Here is a 23,026-nt window from a genome sequence, read left to right as displayed (position 1 = left end):
AGTTATTCTTAGGATTTCCAGGGTCTGCTTTTCGCCTCCTTCGTTTGACGACTTCCACATTTGCCACTTGACGGATGAAGGGACTGATGACATTGCAATTTAGTCCCTTCCACTCCATACCAGGCAACCAAAATTACTCACCTGGGAACCTTGTTCCAGGCACCGGTGGGCTGGAGCGAGGGATCTCGCCGGATGCTTTTCCAAAAGAACAGGAGCCCCCACGAAAGAAATCTTCGTCACCGGAGCGCTTCCTGGAGCAGGCAGAGGGCGCGAGCACCTCCAGCCAGCAGGAGGAGGGGGGCCAACAACCGCTGCCGGATGAACCTTCTCCGGAAGGGCGGGAGGAGCCCCCACGAAAGAAGTCTGCATCGCCGGAGCGCTCCCTGGAGCAAGCAGATGTCGTGAGCACTTCCAGCCAGCAGCAGGAGGAGGGGGAGAGCCAACAAACCCTGCCGGATGGCTCCAAGAGGTAACAGCAAGGCAGCGTCTGGGTCTGCGTTCTGTACTCACTGTATGTACGTTGTAGCCATAGATAGTAAGATAAGGACGCATGTCTAATCAGCCATGCCACACATAGGCTGTACTTCACTATTATTAATTAGTAAACGTTCCTTCAGAATGATATGGTGTCGTGCAATAGATCTGTCACTGGGAACGTTACTTCTACATAACAAAAACGAACGACGATGGAAAACTTGCTTGTAAAAATGTCATTTGATCAGCATTAGCATAAACCTTGCGCTTTTTGGAGAGCTTGGCAACGTTTTCCTTTAAACAGCCATCTCCTCACGCAATGGAAAAGGCACTCCCCCGATACAGTGTTCGGAATGTGTGTACGTAGGTGACTTACCAATCTTCTCAATCCATTTCTTTTTTCCGAACAGTCCACGAGTATACTGCCGGTTCATTGTGTCCAACAGGCACAATATTTCAACGATCAGACATGTCGCCATCGTCAGGTGCGCTGACGAACTGAACTCCCGAGGGGCAGGCGGCCGTTTTAAATCCCCTCGCTCCCCCCCACCCCCACGGACCGCTCTCTTCGCCGTCCGCGCCTGCGCACCGGCGGTCGCGAAAACGTGGGCGTCGGAATCGGCCGCCCGCCTTCATGAGCTCAGTTCGTCAGCGCACCTGACGATGGCGACATGTCTGATCGCCGAAATATTGTGCCCGTTGGACACTGTGAACCGGCAGTATACCCGTGGACTGTTGGAGCCACAAATACGTCGGGAGAAACTGAAGAATAACATTTCTTCTTTGTTTTCCTCCTCCTTAGCTTTCGGTCGTCCTGATCTCGCTAGTTTTCAGCCAGAACTAATGCTTTCGTCTGCCGCTCTTAGGGAATTCGCTTGGTTCCTTGTTCATGCAGTGTTCTCTTCATGACACTGACGTAAGTCAGTAGCATTACGAGGTCTTAAATATCACCCAATCAATGTGCCAAAAAAGATGGCTTTAGTTCGATAATTATATTACGAAGCTGGCTCACGGCTAAATACAATTTCAGATTCATCTACATTAAAGCCCGTTGCATCGTCTATTTCTGAAAGCAATCTACATATCTGAACACACTTGAAGGAAGACGTAGATTTCTGAACTATAATGAAGTCCGGTGCAGCATAGGTGCGGGAATTCTTGCAAAAAGTCACAGGCCTTACGATTTGGAAAATTTGTGCTTTAAGGTGTACAAACGCAGTGGTGAGAAATTTGACCCCTCGTGACACAAATAGCAAACCAGAAACACTGGAACTTGAATCACAACAATGTAAATGACGAGAAAGGATCAACAATCATAATGGAAGAAGCAAAGTCTGCAATAGCTGCAATGAAAAATGGCAAAGCGGTAGGTAAAGATACAATACCGGAAGATATACTAAAATGCTTGAACCACGATGGAATAAGAGATATATTGAGGTTATGTAATAAAATGAGTGGCGAATGGCCTGAGGACTTTCTGACAACAGTAAAGATTCAATTATCGAAAAAACAAGGAACCAAGAAATGCAGCGAGCACAGGACAATCAGCCTCATTTAACATGCAGCCAAAGTGATATTAAGAATAATTGAGACTTGAAAAAGTAATGGAGGAGAATCTTGGCGAGGAGCAGTTTGGCTTTAGACGGAATACGGGCACCAGATATGCAATACAGCCCCTACGAATCTTGGGAGAAAGGTTTATTGAAAAAGGAAAAGACCTATATATGTGCTTCATCGATCTAGAAAAGGAGTTTGACGATGTGGTTTGGGACAAGCTGGCGACTATGAGGGAAAAGAGTGGACTGGAAAACCAGAAGACTTACTCATTATATCATAATCAAAAATTTTCAGTTAAAGTGAGAGGAGAAAGTACAAACTGGATCAGACTAGGAAAAGAGTAAGACAAAGATGCTGTTCATCACCTACTCTTTTCAACCTCTACTTGGAAAATGATTGACCAATGCTCATTAGATGACAAAAGAGCAGAAATTGGAGGAAGGAGAGTAGGGTGTTCAAGATTTGTTAATGACACGGTCCTCCTAGCCACAGGTGAAAAAGAATTACAGGATTTCGTGGACACCATTGAAACTAACAAAAAATTTGGAATGAAAATTAACACAAATAAAACAAAAGTATTGGCACTAGGAGGAAATAAGGAAATAAAAATTATGCTGAATGGAGAAATACTAGAGCAGATGCAAAATTTCAAGTATCTTGGAAGCAGGATAGACACCGACTGGAAGTGCACCACAGAAATTAAAACAAGGATAGCAATGGCAAAAGAGGCGTTTTATTAGAAAAGGAGAATTTTCTGCAGCGGTCTGGACAGAGAACTCAGGAAGAGACTCATAGAATGTCTCGTATGCAGTGTTCTTCTATATGGCGCTGAAACATGGACTAGAGGAAAAAAGACAGAGGCTGTAGGCTTTTGAGATCTGGACATGGCGGAAGATGGAAAGAATAAGTTGGATGGACAGAGAAAAAAATGAAGAGGTACTGAGAAGAGTGGGAGAGAAAAGTTACTAGATGTAATAAAGAGAAGAAAAAGAAATTGGAATGGGCATATATTAAGAAAGAATGACAGACTGATAGTTTTAGGTTATGTAGAAGGGAAAAGGAAGCGAGGAAGGAAGAGATTCCAGATACTGGATGACATGATGGACGGTACAACATACAGCAGCCTTAAGAAGGAAACAATGGATCGCAGAAAATGGAGAGGCAAAGGACCTGCTAATATAGCAGATAACTGATTATGAATCATAAAGAGAATGTGTACTGGAAACACTTGCAGTAGATCGTATCCACCCTCCATGCTTGAGACCTAGCCAGCAACGTTAAAGTGGCATAGTGTGCATTGGCCACTGCTGACGTTCATTCTTACCTTGCTGGGTAGAGGTTCCATTTCTCCCTCCCTCCCCCCGCGAGAATGGAACTGAAAATCTGCCCTCGTCGGGATTTAACAGAAAAATCGTCCACGATTCCCACAAACGCGCCCCCCAACCCCCTTGTGCTCGTTCACATCATTACCAACAGATTAATGTCCGATAACTGTCCTGCCAAGCTTGGGTTATACATGAGCGACAAACAGTTCGCGTGCGGCAGCTTCACGTGACAACACGACCACAGGTACAGCTCGGGAAGTGTCCCAGGTTGGCGGCGTCAGCAGCGCTGCTTACCGTCCGCTGTAAGTGGCGACGTTCGAATTTAAACTTGCCTTTCACAGCAACAGTTAAGTCTTCTAAGCGAAGCGCTGCAGTGGACGCACCACCTGCTATGAAATACATGCTGCCCGTTTTCTCAAAACTATTGGTGGCAACTTGATTCAATCCCGTCCTGCAGCTTGATACCTTCACTCGATACAGGACTGAATTTCTTTCCATTACTCGACATATCAGTTCTGCACGAAACTAAATAAATCACCGCTCGAAGTTGCGTTTGCTGAGGTAAAAACGCAGTTCATAGCCTTCGCGTCAGTTAAATTTATATCATACATTACTAGGTATGAAATCCAGCCAGTATAACGAAATTCTATTTAAGGTAAGAGCACATCCTAGTCAACATTTTTGAGTGTTTGTGGCAGAAGGGTTCTGCGCACTGAATTTCTACCGTGTGCATCAGAAATGTCTTCAAATTAGTCATATTTCATAATCGGTTAAAGATACAGAAACGTTGCTTATGAACGCACCACGAAAAGGAAACGTATTTTGTAGTATGTTTAATACTCACAACACCTCGGTCAAATGTTAAATGGCGCTTTTCCACTGAAATTTAAATTACAGAACGGGTTCTTAACCAAATTTTGAGCCAAACGATGGGTGGGAAGTTGACTTGGGTATCAGATTGACCGTCGTGAACACTACTTTTGCAGACAAATATTTAATTACTTACAGTAGTAAAAACTTGGGTGAGAGAATAATAAAAAATTTTAAGAACAGCTGCTGCTATCTATGTAGATGAAATGTTACTCTCACCATGCCCTGGCTAATTTTCACATAAATTCATTGGTGATACTAATCGAAGGACTTCTTCCAACTGAATTAGTAGGAATGTCACACATCAACACACACCCCAGGGAGCTCGTCAGTCACTGTTCGTGCTTGGCTACCACAGGGCGCCAGTCTTAGCAACATTTTTCCCTTCCGTGCTGTGTCTATTCTCTTGCTACTCTTTTGCGACTCCCTTGGGAACATGTCTGAGCTGTTGGGAACGTCCTGTGTTGTCTGTGACGTAAGAGCAGTCTCACCTTCGTTTCTCTCTCCCTTTTCCTTTCCTTGTTTCCCTTCTCCTTTCGTTCCTCCGTTTCGCCGTTCGAGGTTAGGTTTCTTCTTACTCCCTGTACGCTCCTGAAGGCCACCCCACGCATCCGATGCGTACCAGGGGATTGGGTAACGCCTCAGCCACGGGTCGACAGGTAGGGTTCGCACACACCCTGGTACAGACCAGGCTCAACGAGGGGTGATTGCCTGAGCTGCAACCTTCCCAAACTGCCGATTGGTCCGTCTGTAAGGTGATAGCGAGGTGTGACCTGAGGTGTAAACAATCACCTAGGGTAGCTGCGCCAGGTTCTAAAGGGGGCCACCAGTTCGAAGGAGCATGCCATCAGAGACGCTGGTATACCTGTGGCATTCTTTCACAATGTCAACTTCACAATCATCTGCGAAACGTAAACGTAATGAGGGTAAGGATTCACACCCTTCCTGCTGCACTACAGTTATCGCGTACTGAAGGTGGTCAGTCCTTTGTCGCAGTAAATACGTTTTATTCAGAAAGGTGTTGATGCAAGCAGCCGTGTGAAATTGTGCTCTCGTTTAGGGAATGGCACTTTGCGTTTGGAGATTACTTCTGATTCTCAAGCAGAACTGCTTGCCACCTCGCTACTCCACGGCTACCTTGTTCGTGTCATGGCCCATACAACTCTGAATTCTTCCATTGGTGTTATTACACTAGGCTGCTCGGCGGCCTGACACTAGCTCTCTCATCAGGGTGTCATTGCTGTCCATCGTGCAGTCAAAAAGGCAGATTTCTTAGTGTATGCCCACACTTTTTCCTCACCTTCGATAGTGGTGCTTACATCAAAGCAGACTGCGAAATTCAGTCCGACCGTACATTCCGTACCCAATTCGCTGCTACTGGTGTCATCGTTCCAACCACACACGAATTTCTTGTCGATAACCAGCCAAATTGTCATCCGTGGTAGGGACGTGCAAGACTGCGATTGTCCACATCGTCCTCCCCGCTGTATAAACGGCAGTGTCGGCCATTCCGCCTCCTCTGGAGTGTCCATTGTATCTTGATGAGTGGGCTGTAAAAGATCTGGGCAAAGGAAAAGGTGCCTTATCCAGTTGCTCGCAAGTTACTGGCTAGTCGCTAACCCTGTTTTGTACCGTCTGGTACCTATAGTTCCGTTCTTAGCCTGCACTCCATGAAGGACATGGCCACACACGTGACCTTACCTCAGCTCTGAGGTAGTGAAATCAGCCAGTGTCACTGTAGCATCGCCGTCTCCTCGTACGGCTGTACTACAAACCATCAAACTCTCGCCTCAATGGGCGAAGCCACCAGGTGCACAACTGGTGGGCCAGTAAGGACAAGAGTACTCCCGTGAAGACTTCCTACCTCCTTCCAGCCAGTCAACACCTGAGTCTTCCTCTGACCGGAAAGGTTCAAAGAAGTCCACCAAAGGCAGTCAGTCTTTCTCTTCGCCTACTGGAAGATCGTCTTTCACGGAGTTCCATTGTGATACCTTAGCCTGGCCTGCCTCCATGTCACTGGTGCGCACCACCAACCATATTTCAGTGTTGGTCTCCAGACACACATATAAGCCGATGCTTTGTTGACCTCATGGAGCAGGATCCACCTGCTTGGGTGCCCTATAGTAGCGGCTCTTCATTCTGTCACTCGACAGCTGGCAACGTGATGCTCCTACATTTCTGCATCATGACTCTCCTCCAATGGTATGTTAGCAGCCTTAGTTCCCACAGCTGCTTTTAGCATGTCTCCTTGTACTCAGACTTTAGAAAACGAAATTGCAGCCTCACGACCGCATTGAGCTTCCACATTTCTTCCCAGTTATTTTTGACCTTCCCTCTGAAGCATTCCATCTCATTGGGGCGTCACACTGCTCACATAAGATGACCATAGTCAAACCACCTCTTCTGCCTTAACACCAGTGCACCCACTTTCCTTTCTGGCTCATTGCACACCAATTCACATTTGGACCTATCCTTCTGAACTGCCCAGCTTGCCCCTCGTCTTGAGTAGTCCATTCTTTCTGACTACTCGAGTGACCACTTCAAATGTGCTCACTGTCTGCTGATTCCTACCCCTTCCACATGCATGACCAATTCGCAGCTTGCGAGGTGCCACGGCTAGCAGTGTATTTAACACTAAATTCTTCTAGAACCTTCATATGGGAATGTTCTAAGCCCCCCCTTTCTAACTCCGACTTTTGCTGTTGCACATGGATTAATAAGAAAACCGAACTGACTGTAAGCGACCCTACAAGTGGAGTAGAGAAGAGCTCGTCACCTGCAATAATTGATAGAAATTAATATGATAAAGGAAAGTTTCATTAACGTAGTGAGATGAAAGGGTTGCTCTGCCGATTTACAGAATGAAAGTTCCTTACAAAATAACAATTATGGCTAAACTCAAAATAAAACCACATGAAACATTTACAATACTTCAAATTGGATGCTTAAATAAATGCTGTGAAGGTGAAGTTGTTCATAAACTAGCTTGACATTTATGACCAAGTGGTACGTGGAGTCAATTCCTTGCAACTCAAATCTTAAGAGAAACACCCAACCAACCCAACATTAATTGCTGCTACAGTAGTGAGAACTCAATGAACACCCAAGACAGAACCACGATAGAAAAGACGGTAACAGGTGCATTCTGCTGAGCTCTGATTATCACATAGCATAATTCCCTAATATGCCTACACTGCGGACATAAGTTACCAATTTGTCTTAACTGCAAGACACGATCTGGCGTACCGGAGGCAATGGCTGGTTGCTTGGACATCCCGTCGTGGTGATAATTTCGCGAGTATAGCCCGAAACAAATTATCCTGGTCTGGTTGTTCAAGACTAGTGACTTCCTAGCAATTCACATGTGCCTCTGAGGGAGGCAAAGAAGGCTCGCCACACACTGACGGAACAGTGATTCATTTTAACAAGCGAAGGCACACAGTAACTCAGATACAGTCAACACTAGCCAAAACTGCTAAAGACGGACAACATACGCCGCTTGTTCGCAGAACACCAAATTGCAAACTGCATTTGGAAAGTTAGGTTGAAGTCGAAACTTCAGCAACTTCGTAAGGTGGTTACAATTAAATGAAAGTATATTAGACAGCCAACTGAAGGCAGGCTGTCCAGGGCAGCGTGAGCTCAGTCTTGTAACCTACTCTGACCGAGAGGAGAGCCGACTCTATCAAGAACACCTGTAAAAGCCAAATAGAATATTACCGCCTCCACGACAGTGGCCGTGGTTAAAACGTGCCAATCAGCAACTCGAAAACTGGCGGAAAATTACTCTATCGCCGAAGCACAACAATTCCATCAATGGAGATACTTAGCGCCAATTTCTGCGCAGATTTTGCTACATCACGGACCTATCCCCTGAGCAAGCCAATCACAGTTATGATTTGGCAGAAAACGCGGGAATTTGCCCGCCAAGACTGCCTGGTTCCCACGCCTCGCTGGTAGCCCGTCAGAAAGTGTTTACACTAAGTTTCTACGAAGTAGCGGAGTCTCTAGCCCCAACCGCTCCTTCAGGCCCATGTGGGAGTGTCCCCTCCGCTCTTATGATAATGTCGGCGTCTGGACAGCATCTACTAGACTCCCTCACCCGTCGGCATAACCATTTCAAGATCAGCAGAACCCGCCTGTCACCAGACCACCCGGGTGACGAGATACGCCGTGTGGGAAGTCCGCGTGTGAAGGAATAGAAACTTTTCACCACATGCAGTTAGAGGAATATCGAATTAATCAGAGTAAGATAGAAATATGAGAGGGGCAAGTCACTGCATGCATCGTAAAGGCATGCCACCTCAAGCTTGCTTAGACTGATTGGTAGCTTTAATCCTCCCTGGCGACCTTCGCAAAACAAGATTTCGTCAGTTGTGATGACCAGGTGGAATATCTCACAAACGTTATCCTTACTGCTGCAGAACGTTCCATTCGTCGTACTTCCTCTGTACCACGTGTTCCAGTCCCTTAGTGGACGGAGGCGTGCCGCGACGCAATTCGCGCAGAGAATCCTAAGGTGTCAAACTGCTTTCATTATAACCAGATACGTGCAGTGTCGTCTCATTCTTCGGGATAGCAAGAGCTAGCTGGATTTCATTAACAAGCTCTTTTAGCAGTTCCACCCCTTCCTCTGTCGTGTGGGCCAACCTCCGACGGCTCTCCGGGACCAAGATCCATTTCCCAATTTCCAGCCTGACAGTAGGAGACGATGTTATTGTGGACCCTTTGGTAATGTCAAACACCTTAGGCCGCCATTTTGCGGCAGTTCAGAGCTCTTCCTACTATCAACCTGCCTTCCTCTATCGGAAACGAGCTGAGGCATGTCGGACGATACCCTTGTCTTGCCAGAATCGTGAGTGCTACAGTGCTGCATTTACTGTGAGGGAGCTAGATCATGCAGTTCATCCTGGTCCTCTGCCCCAGGGTCAGATGCTGTCCACATTCAGATGTTGCAGCACCTTTCTCTTGTGGGCAAAAAATTTCAGCTTAACACTGACAGCCGCATCTGGGCAGAGGGCACATATCCCGGACTTTGGCTTGAAGCCACCGTCATACTGTACGTAAGCCTGGTAAGGACACAAACCTTACTTCTAGCTACAACCCCATCTCATACCAGTTGCGTTTGCAAGGTGATAAAATGTATGATTCATGCCTGGCTGGTATGGTGCCTCGTGTCTCGCAATTTCCAACCAAATGCACAGTCTTTGGTTTCGAGCGCAGCGTTTTGCAGTTGACCATCTCGTTACTTTGTCCACCAATGTCATGAACGGTTTTCTGCAGACATCAAAAACGTGTTTTTAGATTTGGAGAAGGGACGCCTAAGACACCTTATGGAGAACTAGTATCCTATGTACTCTTTACACGTGGGGCTTCTTTGGCTGCCTGCCCTATTTCCTTCAGGAATTTCTAAGACAGTTAAGGTGCGTATGGGTTCTGCATTTACCCAGGAAAACGGTGTGCCTCAACGTTCTGTCCTGAGCGAGGTCGTCATTGCTATCGCCATTAACCATATAATGGCACGTCTCCCACCAGGCATTTTCAGCTCCCTTTTTGTTAAGGATTTTGCAGTCCATTGCAGTTCCTTACGTAGCTGTCTCACTGAACGCCGTCTTGATAGTCATTGCTCCTGGAGTATCGACAATGGCTTTAGTTTTTTCCACTGCCAAAACCGTCTGAGTTTCTGGCGATGCAAATGGTTTCTCACCATCTTTACATCTTGGCCCTATTGCTGTTCCTTTATGTAAAGCTACGAAATTCCCGGCTCCCAAGCACGATAGGAAGCTCTTGGTCCTCCCATGTGTCTTACCTGGCAGCTCACTGTACGCAGTTCCTCAATGTCTGTGTCCTCAATGGTACTTCAGAGTGTCGATAGAACCACCCTTCTCCATTCATACCCGTCCCTTGTCCATTCGAAACTCTACTGTGGGTGCTTTATGCGTCTACATGTCAATCCCTTTCATACAGTCACAACTCTCTCCACCTTCGTGGCATCCATTTGGCTGCTGGTTCTTCTTAAACTAGCCCAATTGAGTGTCCTTAAGCTGAAGCTACTGCACTACCAGCCCTACCGCCGTGACATTCTCTTCAGCAGGTATGCATGCCAGTTCTGCAATGCATGGCCACCCATTCTATGCCTCCTCCTTCGATGATTGCCTTGATCGCCAGTATGGGACACGTCCCTCTTCTGCCCCCCAGGGGGTCCACAACTCCTTTGTGGATACGTGCGTAGCGAGCACGGGACCCCGAGCTAATGTGGCCCTCCATCCTTTCCGGGCTGCATACCTTCCTTTTCCGCATCCTTCCCTCTCCCCCATCTTCGCCCCTCCTCCCCTCACCTCTGGGTCTTTCCTTCCCTTTCTCCCCCTCTGGGAGTACGGTTTGTGCCTACGTCCAGAGACGGACGCTCGTAAATGTACCGCATTCTTCGCCTTCTCTGTTTATCCGTCTTCAGCCTTCCTTTGTCCTCTTTTCCTTACCTCTTCTCTTTACCATTTTCTCCGCTGTGGCGTTTGAGACCTCTCCTCTTTCCTTTCTCTTTCTTTGTTTTTCCCTTTCCCTTTCCCTTTCTTCCTCCCTGTGCGTGTCTGAAGGCCGACCCACGCATTTTTGTGTGTGCTGGTGACAGGGTAACGCGTAATTCTCCGCCCTGGGTAGACGGGTAGGACACGTACGTACCCCCTGGTAACGGCCAGGCCCAGGGAGGGGTGATTACCCGAGCTGATACCTTCCGAAAGTGCCGATTGGTCCCTCTGTCCGTTTGTCGGGAGGTGTGACCTGAGGTGTGAACAATCACCTAAGGCGGGAGTGCCCTCAGAGAGGGCCCCCACAAGGGAGGAGCGCGCAATCGGAGACGCCGGTAATCACGGGGGATTCTTCTGCAATGTTTCCTCATCTTCTACTGTCTGCTCACACGTGTAAGTTAAATGAGTCTCAGCCACAGACAGTTCTTCCATCGTTACCACAGTTCCTTGTTGTTTCTCGGTCTGACGAAGGTCACGACTTCTCCACGGTCAACCCTTTCATTATTCAGAAAGGTGTCGACGCAATTGCAGGTCCTGTAAAGTCTTGTTCCAGATGACAGAATGGGATCTTGTTGTTAGAAACAGTCAGTGCCCTCCAGGCACAAAAATTGCTGCATACTTCACTGCTCCACACCTTCCCTCTCTGGGTGGAAGCGCACCGCACTTTAAATTCCTCACGTGGAGTCGTTTATACTCGCTCCCTCGACGGATTGTCCGAGGAAATTCAACACTGTCTGACCAGGGCGTAACAGCTGTTCATAGTCATGAAACGAGTTGACAAGAACATCATTCCAACCCGTACTGTCTTCTTGACATTTGACAAAGTTCAACTCACTGAAAATCAAAGCGGGCTATGAGAATTTCCGTTCGCCCTTACGTCCCAAACCCTACGCGTTGCTATCGGTGCCAGCGATTCAATCACACCAGCCAGTCCTGTTCCAATCCGGCCAAATGTTACATGTAGCAAGGATGCCCATGAGGGTGCTTGTCCACCTCCATCCCCTCGTTGCATCAACTGTATGGGTGACCACGCTGCTTCCTCTAGATAGTGCCCCATTTTTAAAGACGAAAAGCTCATTCAGGAAATCAGAGTGAAGGAACAGGTGTCGACCTTTGCTGCTCGAAAATTATTCGCCAGCCGAAAGCCCACTGTGCCTCAGACAGGAAAATACAGCACTGTCCTTGCCTCTCCTCGGCCAACAAAGGATGCGGCCACGCAGACTTGTGATCTCACCTTTAGTGACACGATCGTCAGATTGGCCAGCGCAATGATCGCCCGTTCAACCTCCCCACTTTCGCCTGCTCCATGTATGGCTCACCCTTCATCGGGTTCTGCTAAATCTCGATCCCAAAAGTCAGGCACCTGGACTTCCAAAAAAGAGCATACTCGAAGATTTTTTATGTACCCCAACTTCACAACCATCTGTTCCTCCTTCATCTAAACATCATGTTTCCAAGAAGGCTAATAAACCCAGTTGCTCTCCTTCTCCGCCACAGCGTGTCTCATCTACAGCACCACCTGGCTGTAACCGCCCTCGGTCGTCTTCTGTGTCGCCGAGGCGCACTGCTGGCGGCCGATCAACCGGCCGATCGCTGGTGGCAGGAGCTGCTCCTGAACAACCTATGGATCAGGATCTTCTGCCTTCGGCTGAGTGCCGTTCCACGCTGTCGGTCGCAATCTCTGAGCAGTCGTTGAGTTGACGGCAACCTTGGTTATTCTTCCATTTTCTGTCCACCTTATGTCCATTATCCATTAGAATATCCGCGGAATTCGAGCCAATCGGGATGAATTGACGATCCTCTTACGTTCCTATTCGTCGGTCATCTTTTGTCTTCAGGAAGCAAAGCTGCGTCCCCACGACCGCTTTGTCTTCCCCCATTTTCAGTCAGACCGATTTGATCTCCCCTCTGAAGGCACTCCAGCTCATGGACTGGTGATTCTTCTCCATAATACTCTCCATTATCAGCCAATCCCCTTAAACACTTCCTTCCAAGCAGTAGCTGCCAGTCTTTCCCTTTCTAGATACTCTCTTCGTACTGAATACATTCCATTGTCCACACCAATGGCACGAGCTGATCTCCTTCATCTTCTTGGTCAGCTTCCACCCCCCTATTTGCTGGTTGGGGACTTCAATGCCCACCACCCACTTTGGGGATCTCCACAGCTTGTCTGCGTGGCTCACTATTGCTAGAAGTCTTCCACCAAGCGGATCTTGTTTGTCTCAACACTGGGGACCCTACATTTTTGTCTGCCTCCACGACAAATTTCTCATTTGGACCTTTCGGTCGGTACTGTTCAGCTAGCTCGGCGCTTCGAATGGTTCGCCCTTGCTGACACACACTCGAGTGATCACTTTCCATGTGTCCTTCGCTTGCAGCAACAACTGCCATATATGCGCCTGAGACGCTGGAAGTTTGCCCAAGCCGATTGGACACTTTTTTCGTCTCTAGCGACATTCGATGACCGTCACTTTCCTAGCATCGACGATGAGGTCACTCATATTACAGACGTTATTCTTATAGCTGCAGAACGTTAAATACCTCGCACCGCCGAATTTCCCAGGCGACCCCCAGTTCCTTGGTGGAACGAGGCATGCCGTGACGCAATACGTGAGCGGCGACGTGCTCTTCGCGTTTTCCGCCACCATCCTACTTTGGCCAACTGTATCCGCTATAAGCAGTTCAGTGCGCGATGCCGTCGCATCATCCGCGATAGCAAGAAGGCAAGCTGGGACTTCTTTACTAGCTTATTTAACACCTTCACTCCCTCCTCGGAAGTTTGGAGTCGGCTTCGACGGTTCTCAGGCGCGCCTAGTTTCTCCCCGGTCTCTGGGCTCACTGTCGCGCATGATACATTAGTGGACCCCGTCGCAATTTCTAACTCATTGGGTCAACACTTTGCTGAGATTTCGAGCTCTTCAAATTACCCGCCAGCGTTTCTCCCGAAGAAACGTGCAGCGGAAGTGCGACCTCCTGCTTTCTCCACTCAAAACCACGAAAGCTACAATACTGTTTTCTCCATGCGGGAACTCCAACATGCACTCTCTTCTTCTCGCTCCTCTGCACCAGGACCGGATGGTATCCACGTCCAAATGTTGCTGCATTTAGCAACCCATAGTCTGCGTTACCTCCTCCGCTTTTATAATCGAATTTGGACCGACAGTACTTTTCCCAGACGATGGCGGGAAGCTATCGTCGTTCCTGTTCCGAAACCTGGAAAGGACAAACATCTCCCCTCTAGCTATCGCCCCATTTCTCTCAAGAGTACGTAAGGTTTTGGAGCGTATGGTGAATTGCTGTTTAGCTTGGTGGCTAGAGTCCCGCAGTCTAACATCTGCCCAATGCGGTTTCCGAAAGCATCGTTCTGCAGTTGACCATCTTGTTGCTCTCTCCACTTATATCATGAACAATTTTCTCCGGAAACGCCAAACAGTAGCAATATTTTTTGATCTGGAGAGAGCATACGATACCTGTTTGAGGACAGGCATCCCCCGTACACTGTTCTCTTGGGGCTTTCGAGGTCGGCTGCCCCTTTTTCTTCGCGAATTTATGGCAGAGCGCACATTTAGAGTACGGGTGAACACTATTCTCCCGTACTTTCTCCCAAGAAAACGGGGTACCCCAGGGCTCCGTGCTAAGTGTTGTACTGCTTGCCATTGCCATAAATCCAATTATGGATTGTGTCCTTCCTGATGTCTCGGGCTCCCTCTTTGTGGACGATTTTGCGGTCTACTACAGCTCTCAATGGACCAGCCTTCTTGAACGTCTTCAAGGCTGTCTCGATCGCCTCCACTCTTGGAGCATCGAAACCGGCTTCCGTTTTTCTCCCAGTAAGACCGTCTGTGTTAATTTTTGGCGACGTAAAGAGTTTCTTCCACCTTCCTTACATCTAGGACCTGTCAACCTTCCGTTTTCGGACGTCGCTAAAATCTTGGGTCTTATGTTTGACAGAAAACTGTGCTGGTCCTCCCACGTTTCCTATCTTTCGGCTCGCTGTCTGCGATCCCTCAACACCCTGCGTGTCCTGAATGGTACCTCCTGGGGAGCGGACCTAGTGGTCCTTCTACGCCTCTATCGCGCCGTAGTGCGCTCGAAATTGGACTATGGAAGCATAGTTTACTCCTCTGCTCGGCCGTCTATTCTTCGGCGTCTCGACTCTGTCCACCACCGTGGATTACGTTTAGTGTCCAGAGCTTTTTACACCAGCCCTGTGGAAAGCCTTTATGCTGAGACTGCTGAACCTCCGCTGTCCATTCGGCGAGCTGTCCTAAGTCGTTACGCTAGCCATCTGTCTTCCATGCCTGGTAATCCGGCCCATGACATTTTTTTCGACGCCTTCTTGGATTTAGGGTATGCAGGCCGCCCTTCCTCCCTACTACCACCGGGAGTCCGCATCCGTCAACTGCTCCATTCTCTTTCCCTCCGCTTTCCTAAACCTTTCTTGACAACTTGGGGTACAGCACCGTCTTGGCTCCGTCCCCGGACCTGTCTGCTCCGTCACCCTTGTCAGTTTCCCAAGGATGGTACCTCTTCACTTGTCTATCGTCGGGCATTTCCTGCTTTGTGCACACATGAAGGAAGCCACATTTATTTACACTGACGGCTCAAAAACATCGTTAGGTGTAGGGAGTGCCTATATTGTTGGCCACACCCAAATCTATTTCGGCTTCCCGACCAGTGTTCGGTTTATACTGCGGAGCTTTACGCTGTTCTCCAGGCTGTCCAATACATCCGTCGCCATCAGCGGATACAGTATGTTATCTGTTTAGATCTCTCAGCACTCTCCTCAGTCTCTAAGCTCTCTACCCTGGTCCATCGGATTCAGGACTGCCTCCACTTTGTCCACTTGGGGGGTCGTCTCGGTGACGTTCCTCTGGATCCCAGGACACGTTGGTATCTGTGGAAATGAGGCGGCCGATATAGCAGCCAAGGCTGCAGTCTTTTACGGGCAGCTATTCGCACGATTCCCTTTGCCGATCTACGGAGTGTTTTGTCGTCGTGTTGTTCTTTTATGGCACGCACATTGGTCGACACTTTCCCATAATAAATTTCGGGACGTGAAAGCTATTCCCTGTGCTTAGAACTCTTCCTCCCGAACTAGTCGTCGGGAGGAGGTAATTTTAACTAGACTCCGGATAGGGCACTGTCTTTTTAGCCATGGACATCTTTTAAGCGGCGATCCTCCCCCACTTTGTCCCCACTGCTCTCAGCTGTGGACGGTAAGACACCTTTTACTTGAGTGCCCCTATTTTACTCTGTTATGCGCCCGTCTACAGCTGTCGCCTGAAATATCGTCCATTTCAGCAGATGACACGCGCTCAGCCGATCGCGTTCTTGAGTTTGTGCCAGTGAGATGTCAGTCATTTGAAGCTCTTTTTGGGGACAACCAACCCCTTTCTGTAGTGGTTTTTTAAGCTTTCCATCTGCTTTTAGTTTTTCCAATTTTTTGTTTCGTTCCCATTGCTGCTGGTTTCCATTTTCGTTTTTTACCTTTTCCTAAGTCACAGACCGGGCGCTAATGACCGTAGCAGTTTTGCGCCCAAAATACCAAAACAAGAAAGTGCTAAATTACTCAGTAGTCCATGGCAGGGTTTGTGCTGCACAATAGGATGATACTATCTTGGTAGTCAGATGGGGTGGACTGGAACCTTGACTAAGTGCGCGCCTGCCGTCACATTCGCATGCAGTAAAACACTGGACCAGGGTCATCTGCATGCTCCAGATCTGGGTATTGCAAGATTCGAGCAACTGGCCAAATGGATACCCGCCCCCTTTCCCCCATGAAAAAGGAGCAGGTCTCACTCTTACAGTGATTAGTCAGCATCTGCAGGTATTCTTTTCCTTGTGTACACCATACCTCAGCTGGTAAACACGAGTAAACAGTGCATTGTGGTGGGAGCCCTGCCTGTCACAGAATTGCAGCTGTAATAACGCACGTACACACCACCTGCAGGTGTGTGCAAGGATTTCCACCGACGTCAGAGCATGTTTTATGGAAGGTTCATTGTCAGCAGTGTAACAGAGAGAACATATTCAGGACTTCCCGTAAAGTCCGCAGTTTCCCATTAAAAAGGCAGCATTAACTTCAAAAATTACATTCAGTGTGCAAACTGAAGGTTCATGCTGCTTCTGTAGTTAGTGTGCCACAATGACAGAGGTAGTTGGGGTTCTCAGACGCCCAGAAAATTTTTGGACTTTATGTAAGAAAGCTACATCGAGATTTGACATAACAAACATTGAGAACAATTTTTGTGGTGTGCTACGCACAAAATATTTTTCTTTAATCATTTTGTGTTCCACTCTGTTACCGAGAAACCGAAACCGGACATTTTACGGGAAGTGTAAACAATGTGTCGAATGCCAAAAATCAGGCAGGGTATGAAATTCATCTCACTGAAAACTCTGCCTAGACATTTAATAGGACCCTGCTTATATTTAAGGCAGAGTTTGAAAGAAAGATAATTTGACATTTAAAAGACCGTCACGCACAACTCTTCGAAAATTTCAATGGAGTTGGGTTGGAGTAAAGTTGTGTCCATCAGCTATAATGAACGCAGCATATGACAGTGAACACTTTAAGCTATAAGGTGTAAAAAAATGGTTCAAATGGCTCTGAGCACTATGGGACTCATCTTAGGTCATAAGTCCCCTAGAACTTAGAACTACTTAAACCTAACTAACCTAAGGACATCACAGACATCCATGCCCGAGGCAGGATTCGAACCTGCGACCGTAGCAGTCCCGCGGTTCCGGACTGCAGCGCCAGAACCGCACGGCCACCGCGGCCGGCTATAAGGTGTAAAGTGTGAAGATGTTCAGATAGACAAAGTATATTTCTGGTCAGTTGAAATTCAGCCGTCCACGACTACTGGAAACGGATTTGTATAAAGTGGAATAAGAGATGTTTCACGTGTTTGTGCTTAAAAACGAAAAGTTGTTAGCAATTCAAGATATCATTTCGGTAACGCTTGCTGCAACGAATAAGGCGTAAAATATGTGTAGCTTTGAATTACAAGGAAATGTTTAGATGGAGTTAGCTTCTAGCAAGCATTTGTAGTAAACGTTAAACTTCCCAGTTACATTGTCAAAACTGTTAGACTAATAAACACATTCAGGATAAGCCAGTTTACACATACAGAACTGTGACAGCTTTCATTAAAACTAGAAATTTATAGTTTTAATTTTTATTTTATAGTTTCCGAGAAAAATATTAAAGACCTTACCACAACGTTAGTCATGTGGAGGATGGTCAGAAACAGTTCAAAACGTTCGTAAGATCCTTTCGGGTGCTCAGACATAAAGACAAATTTGTTCTACCATTCCAGTTAACTAGCAGTGAAATTTGGCGCTGAGGCCAATGTGCGCGCAAATTAGAGGGGCACGTCACAGCTGGTGTACTGAAACGTGTTCGTTATTCCGTTCCCCGAATCGGAAAAAGTGACGGAAGAACTGGATATGGGGCAGTAACGAGAAAACCCAAGCCAAAGACTGAACAGTTTAAGCCATAATCGTTGCTATGAGAGCTGACACTAATTTCATAGGCAGGGCACTTCAATTAGTGCACGCAGTTGCCTCACTGGGTAACCTACATGCTAGTTAACTTCAAAATGACGCAACGTATGGAAATTCTTTCTTCAGCTCTCAGCACGACCTACCCTGCAACACACTTGCTTCTCAGACAGAATCTGACCATCCTGTGTTTCCTGGTCATACATACAATTAGTCAGTGAGGAGGCTGGTCTGTTTCACAGGGCGTTCACCCTGGAGAGCCGCTTGCAGGACGCAGTGAAGAAGCGTCTGCTGCGGCGGCAGCTGTCCACCCCGGAGAGCTCCTCCAGCCCGGCCAGCGAGGGCCAGGAGGGCTCAGACGACGGCAGCTCGCGCGACCTGTCTCTGCACGAGGAGTCCTCGGGAGACACGCGCGACGTCAGGGGGCGCTTAAAGCAGCTCAAGCTCGCTGTGCCCAAGCCGCAGACGTCGCAAGAACCGCAGACGTCGCAAGCACCGCTGCAGACGTCGCCTCCGCCTTCACCACCGAAGTCGCCAGCGCAGCCGCCGACGTCGCCCGTGAAGCCGACGTCGCAGCCGCCGTCGCCAACATTGAGCGACGTGATGCGCGAGATATTCTCTCCCGGCACCAGCGACGAGATCTGGTCAGCCAGGTGGGTCCAGGGGGCGACACGGTCTGACTAGCGGCCGGCGAGCCCGAGCACGGGCACGGGGAGGGGGAGACAGCGGCGCAATCGCTGTCAAATACCTGATGGAAGGAACAGTTGCAGCCATCGGCTGTACATACTCACAAGGGAACCTCCCCATCGCACCCACCTCAGATTTAGTTATAAGTTGGCATAGTGGATAGGCCTTAAAAAACTGAACAGGTCAATCGAGAAAACAGGAAGTAGTTGGGTGGAACTATGAAAAAAATAAGCAAAATATACAAACTGAGTAATCCATGCTAAAGATAAGCAACATCAAGGTTTATGTGAGCTCAGGAGCGCCGTGGTCCCGTGCTTAGCGTGAGCAGCTTCGGTACGAGACGTCCTTGGTTCAAGCCTTCCCTCGAGGGAAAAGTTTACTTTCTTTATTTTCGCAAAGTTATCTGCCCGTTCGTTCATTGACGTCTTTGTTCATTGTAATAAGTTTAGTGTCTGTTTTGTGACCGCACCGCAAAACCGTGCGATTAATGGACGAAAGGACGTGCCTCTCCAATGGGAACCGAAAACATTTGATCGCAAGGTCATCGGTCAACCGATTCCTCCACAGAACACGTCTGATATAGTCTATACGCCACTGGTGACGGCATGTGCGTCACATGACATGAATATGTTGTCGACCTACCTAACTTGTACACTTGGCGAATGGGTAAAAAGATTCTTCTACCTTGTCCGATTTAGGTTTTCTTGTGGATGTGATAATCACTCCCAAGAAAGTGTTGAAAACGTAAGAGATTGTCACATAAACTGCAACAAACGAATGCAACAGTTTAACAGTAGCACAGTTTTCCTTGTGCTCTGTCAAAACATAAGTTTTTTACGTTTTCAGATATTTCCGTGTGTAGACAGTCAAATCCTGCATATGTCCAAGCAAACATTAACATGGCCTGGAATTTTGGAGAGCCAAGTTGATTGTGTGAGAGTGCATGAACTTGGATAATTGTCTGAAAATAAACTAAACTTTACATTCGAGGGAAGACTTGAAACAAGGACCTCTCGTTCCGCAGCTGCTCACGCTAACCACGGGACCACGGCTCTCCGAAGCTCATAGTCCTTGATGTTGCCTATCTTTCACATGGATTACTCACTTTGTGTATTTTGCTTAATTTTTTCATAGTTCAACAAAACTTCTTCCTGTTTTCTCGATTGATATGTGTTCAGTTTTTCAAGCCTATCCACTGTGCCAACTTACAACTAAATCTGAGGGGGGTGCGATGGAGAGGTTACCTTGTCAGTTTCATTCCTTACCATTTTCCATTTTTACACAGATCTCTGGGAGACTAAGACACAAGAACCCAAAAGATTTGTAGTAAACACAGACGAAAATAATGAAATATAACTCCGCTTGTGTACTTGAAAACCAGTCAGTACTAAAAAAAACATTGACAACTTGAACTTGGGGTACAGCACCGCCTTGGCTCTGGCCCCGGACCTGTCTGCTCCGTGACCTTCGTCAGTTTCCCAACGATGGTACCCCTTCACTTGTTTATCGTCGGGCATTTGCTGCTCTCTGCGCACAAATTAAGGATGCCACATTTACACGGACGGCTCAAAAACATCGTTAGGTGTTGGGAGTGCCTATATTGTTGGCGACACCCCAAATCTATTTCGGCTTCCCGACCAGTGTTCGGTTTATACTGCGGAGCTTTACGCTGTTCTCCAGGCTGTCCAATACATCCGTCGCCATCAGCGGATACAGTATGTTATCTGTTCAGATTCTCTCAGCTATCTCCTCAGGCTCAAAGCTCTCTACCCTGTCCACCCTCTGGTCCACCGGATTCAGGACTGCCTCCACTTCGTCCACTTGGGGGGCGTCTGTGTCGTTCCTCTGGATCCCAGGACACGTTGGTATCTGTGGAAATGAGGCGGTCGATATAGCGGCCAAGGCTGCAGTCTCTCTTCTACGGGCAGCTATTCGCACGATTCCCTTCGCCGATCTACGGAGTGTGTTATGTCGTCGTGTTGCTCTTTTATGGCACGCGCATTGGTCGACACTTCGCAATAAATTGCGGGACATGAAAGCTCTTCCCTGTGCTTAGACCTCTTCCTCCCGAACTAGTCGTCGGGAGGAGGTAATTTTAACTAGAATCCGGATAGGGCACTGTCTTTTTAGCCATGGACATCTTTTAAGCGGCGGTCCTCCCCCACTCTGTCCCCACTGCTCTCAACCGTGGGCGGTGAGACACCTTTTGAGTGCCCCTATTTTACTGTTACGCGCCCGTCTACAGCTGTCGCCTGATACATCTTCCATTTTAGCAGATGACACGCGAACAGCCGATCGCGTTCTCGGGTTCATTAGTGCCAGTGAGATGACGTCAGTCATTTGAAGCTTTTTAGGGACAAACAACCCCTTCTATAGTGGTTTTTTAAGCTTTCCTTCTGGTTTTGGTTTCCCCAATTTTGGGTTCCATTTTCGTTTTTTAGCTTTTCCTAAGTCACAGACCGAGCGCTAATGACCGTAGCAGTTTTGCGTCCTAAAACCATAACAAAAAACTTAAAAAAAAAACAGTACATCAGATGAATCAACAATGCATACTATTCACACATTACTAATTAGCAAATAAAACGTCACACAGTAGTATGTAAAATGTAAATCAGCCAATGTGATAAATCAGAGCGGCTATGTAAATATTGGTAACTACCATGTCATACAAGGCACATGTAACCTAAGATTACCAGTGTCCAGTCTAAAGAGAAAAAATTGAAGGATCTGGAATGCAGTCTTCAGAACAAATAAGTAAAATTTTGGCAACATGTTGTGGTTATCAATAAATGACAGAGATCGTGGTATAAGAGAAACCTCCAGTGACACTTCTTACGCTATACTCAGTGTACTGTTTATAAACTCTAGCATGATGCCAACATAGTACTCGTCTGAGCCCTTTTGTTCGGAGCAATTTCCCTGCCACATGGCTTGCATACGAAGCTCACTCCTGCTGGTGGTCGTATGGCTTCAATAGTTTCTTCAGAAGGAAAGTAGTTCACTGCAGAGGTACAACCTCAAAATGTTTCCTTCCCTGACTTCATCGTGTCAGGAACATAATGGTAACAAACAAGTACCGGCGTACGTCCCAATTCCTGTATTAAAGGACAGAGGAAGAATGTTTTTTGGCCATAGAGCCTTGACTCTTTGTAGAGGATGAAGGACAAGTTGGGGAAATGTTGACAGCTTCAAAACGACTGGCTCACTTCAAATTAAAACAGCATCCCCCCCACCCAGTCATGGGCGTTGCTTGCTTGTCATAAACTGGATGATCTGGTGACTCACTTCCCATAATCGTCTAAATATGGTTCCAAGTACTTCCCATCGAGACCTCCTCCTTAGTCTGACGATGAGCTATCCTCCAACTTAGAGAGCAAGGTGCAAATTTTCTCCTTGTCCATAGATGGCCAGTTTGATCCCTTTAACCGCAACCACCAGCCAACCATCTATTAGTTCCCGAGCCCACTCGATGTTGTAAAATGTTAAAACATACAGCAGCTCTTGGTAACAAAGAACCCTGACGAAATAGGGCATCATGACAAAAACTGCGATTAGCGACCACATGGTTGTGGGAGCGACACATTCATCAAGAAGAAATTCAAAATATATGCTTCTTTAAAGAATGGTTCCTTGACGCCTTCGTAAGTCTCCTCTTTACAAGCTGGCGATATTAACGTAACGTCGACCAGATCTAGCTCAAATTCAACCAGATAACTTAAGAGAACTGATCATCCATGATACAAAAAGCATGCCAGATTTAAAAGAATGCACAAACTTTGGGTCGTGTGTAAAGTATACCAGCGGTAAATACAATAAAAACTGTGCGGCAGGAATTGTCATAGCGACGACATTGCTACGAAGGCGGAGAGACTAAACATAATTTTTAGAAACTACTTCACCGAAGTCGATAAAGTAAATACTTCATAATTCGAATCAAGAAAAGCAAGCATGAGTGAATTAAATACTACCAGTGTAGCGAAGCAACTTCGATCATTCGACAAAGGCGAGTCGACCAGACCTGATAGCATACCAGAGTATGCTCGCTTGACGAAAAATGTCACAGGTCACACCAGTACTAAA

The 23,026-nt window shown here is 47.3% G+C and overlaps 1 protein-coding gene across 1 annotated transcript in view; it reads left to right on the top strand.

Moving 5' to 3' along the window:
• LOC126234911 (basic proline-rich protein-like) overlaps nt 1-23,026 on the top strand; it is a 71,649-nt gene that overhangs the window by 34,522 nt on the left and 14,101 nt on the right. The window contains exons 4-5 of the mRNA XM_049943651.1: nt 160-469; nt 18,502-18,912. Coding sequence (XP_049799608.1) covers nt 160-469; nt 18,502-18,912 — 721 coding nt within the window. The remainder of the gene's footprint in view (nt 1-159; nt 470-18,501; nt 18,913-23,026) is intronic.

Source organism: Schistocerca nitens, chromosome 2 (assembly GCF_023898315.1).
Source record: "Schistocerca nitens isolate TAMUIC-IGC-003100 chromosome 2, iqSchNite1.1, whole genome shotgun sequence".
Lineage (NCBI taxonomy): Eukaryota > Metazoa > Arthropoda > Insecta > Orthoptera > Acrididae > Schistocerca > Schistocerca nitens.
The sequence above is the reverse complement of the archived record's forward strand: the minus strand, read 5'-3'. Positions and strand labels throughout refer to the sequence as shown.